Below are 2939 nucleotides of genomic sequence, written 5' to 3'. Positions count from 1 at the left end.
CCTCCCTCCCTCTCTGCTCTTCCTCCTCCCTCCCTTTCTCTCTCTCTCTCTCTCTCATTCTCTCTCTCTCTCTCCCTCTCCCTCTCCTTTCCTCCCTCCCTCCCTCTCTGCTCTTCTTCCCCCCTCCTTTTGTCTCTCTCTCTCTCTCTCTCTCCCTCCCTCTCTCCCTCTCTCCCTCTCCTTCTCTCCCTCCCTTCCCTAAGCCTGGGTTCAAATCCCAGGGTCTGGCCTTGGGAAAATCTAACTCTGTTGGTCTAAGGTCCTCCCAAAGAGGTGATCGTGTCATACCATCTAGTCTAAACAAAATCTCACAAAAATCCCCTCTGCCCGCCCCCCCAATATGGGCTCACCCAGGGCTTTGCAGGCAGACCTCCAGGAATGTTCGCTGACTAAGCAAGTAACTAGTCGCACTCACGGTCAGATCCAGCTGTCAGAAACTTCTTCCTCGTGTCAGACTGAAATTTGCCCCAGTCACTTTCTCCCTCCTGGCTTCTGGGACCAAGCAGAAACACGTCTAATAATCCCTGCTTTGCTAATGCTTGAAGACGATTATGACATCACACCTAAGATGTCTTGATCGCTTACCTTGGCTTTGCACATGGGAAACATGGATTTTGGAATGAGTCAGTTTGAACCCGAGAGAGGTAAGAGAAATGTGGTGCAAGGGAAGGAGAGGGCACTTGACTGGGGGCCAGAGGATCTGGGTTCAGATTCCAGCTCTGCTCCTTATTACCTCCATGACTTCGGTTAAGTCACTTAACCTCGGGTTTTTCATCCATAAAATGATGGTGTTAGACCAGATAATCTCAATTGTTCAGTCATTTTTCGGTTGCACGCCACACTTTGTGACCCCATTTTTAGAGTTTTCTTGACAGAGACACTAGAGTGGTTTGTCTTTTCCTTTTCCAGCTCATTTTACAGATGAGGAAACTGAGGCAAATGAGGTTAAGGGACTTGCCCAAGGTCACACAGCTAGTAAGTGTCTGAGGCTGGATTTGAACTCAAGTCCTCCTGACTCTAGGTCTGGCTCTCTATCCACTGTGTCACCTAGCTAAGGTTCATTTAATTCAACAAACATGCCTTCCAGCTGTGACATGTTCTCTGTTTTAGAGGTCTTTCTAGCACTAACATTCAATGTTCTTCTGATAGTTCCAAGAGGGCAGGGGCTGCGTCATTTCTGTCTTTGCATCCCCAGGGCCTGGCATATAGTAGGTGCATATTCAATGCTCGTTGATTGATTGTTTTCCAAGGGCCCTTCCAGCCCTGCCATTCTAGGATTCTACAGAGAAAGAAGTCCCATGCCAGTGGACAGCAACTTGGTGGCTCAGCTCCCTGCTCAATGTCATCCCTTCTCCTCCACCCCCCCCAGTCTCATCCTCATTGTCTGTCCTGCAGGTCATTCATTCTGTGTCCTCTCAATGTCCCATAGTGCCATCCCGAAGCCTCCTGTTCTATGATGAGGGGGCCAGTTCGCTGGAGGATGGCTACAGCTCCCTGCTGCCTGTGGAACCCCCGGAGGGCTGGGAGACCAAGCCAGGTACCCCTGAGGAACAACAGCCCCAAGATCATCTCTCCCACGGCCACCTGGCCAGCTCCCACGAGGCCACCAAGTACCTGAGCAAGTCCCACCTAGAGGCCCCAGATGGGAACGACACCCGCCCCGACTTCATCCACCCCAAGGAGCGGTTCCATGAGAGGTGGGTGATGGAGGTCCCCAGGGGTCTTTGGAATGGGATCAACTTCAAGGGGTCCAATAATAGCTCAGAGCAAGGCTGCTGGCTGGCTGCTCATCATTTCTCAGGCCACTAGCCCTTCCACAAAACCTGCCTAACTCAGTTGTTCTAAATACTAGGCAAGCCACTTCATCTTTACAAGCCTCAGTTTTCTCATTGGTAAATGGAGTTAATTGAACTTGTTTAATTGACCTCAGAGAGCCCTTATGGAGAAAATGATTGGAGAGTTATATAGGGTGCTACTGATGAGTTGTTATTATAATTATTATTAGCCTCAGGCAAGGGGGCAGTAATACCAAGGTCTATCACTAACCACCCATTCCCCTTGCTTCTTGCCACCAGAGAGACGCATCCAAACGGCACCACAACATACTTGTAGCACCCACCAGAGCCCAGGATACAGCCTGGACCCCAAGCCACTCAGAAGAAGGGGGACCTTACTCAACACTCCCAATCTGATCCACATCCCTGCCCACAACCAGCCCCTCCTTCTCTTCCCTGGTGGGTCCTGCCCACCCCAGGCAGGAGATTCTGGAAGGATGGCACGAGGGCAGGCAGGGGAGAGGGAGAAGAGGAAGCAGAAGGCCATCCTGGCCTTGGAACATGTCCCTTCTCCCAGGGCCCCTGCAGCCTCTCCTAGGTGGGGGTCCACTCTCACCCATCACCACTACAATTGAACTGTCCACTAGTGAGGAGTTCTCAATTTTCTCTCCTCCCTCCATCCCTGGTTCAGCCTTGATGTTCCCTCCCTCCTAGCCCCAGGGACCCTGTCCTCTGGGCCAGAGGGGAGGGGCATAAACCCTCCCTCTGGGGCTGGATTGTATATAAGCATCATCATCACATTCCCCAGCCCCCTCCCTCTTCCTTCTCATCCCTCATCCTTCATCTCAGCCCTCTAGGTAGAAGGAGGTTGGAAAGTGTCCATCCCTTTCCTCTCTTAGGCCACTTTCTCTCCCAGGGTAGGGCCCCAAATCCACCGGGGGAGGGGGGAGGGAAGCCTGCCTAGAGAGTCCTGGCCTTGGAGATGGAATGAGACAAGGGAGGTCCCTTTCCCGCCTTCTCCCCTCCCCCCACCCCGACCGGCGGCCTCCTGGAGAACTCTTAGGCAAAGCTGTTCCCTTACATAAGGGAGGAACTTTTCCTAGGACTTCTCCAGGTACTGATGCCCTTCTCCCCCCCCCCCCCCCCCCCCCCCCCCCCCCCCCC

The 2939-nt window shown here is 52.9% G+C and overlaps 1 protein-coding gene across 1 annotated transcript in view; it reads left to right on the top strand.

Moving 5' to 3' along the window:
* The window catches only part of CREB3L1 (cAMP responsive element binding protein 3 like 1), a 56922-nt gene extending 53996 nt beyond the window's left edge, over positions 1-2926 (top strand). The window contains exons 11-12 of the mRNA XM_027837659.1: positions 1430-1697; positions 2076-2926. Of these exons, the coding sequence (XP_027693460.1) occupies positions 1430-1697; positions 2076-2112 (305 nt within the window). The 3' untranslated portion in view covers positions 2113-2926. The remainder of the gene's footprint in view (positions 1-1429; positions 1698-2075) is intronic.
* Positions 2927-2939: the final 13 nt, after the last annotated feature.

This window comes from Vombatus ursinus, unplaced genomic scaffold (assembly GCF_900497805.2).
Source record: "Vombatus ursinus unplaced genomic scaffold, bare-nosed wombat genome assembly UNPS02014822.1, whole genome shotgun sequence".
Taxonomy (NCBI): Eukaryota; Metazoa; Chordata; class Mammalia; order Diprotodontia; family Vombatidae; genus Vombatus; species Vombatus ursinus.
Note: the sequence above shows the minus strand (reverse complement) of the source record. Positions and strands in the feature narration are given on the sequence as shown.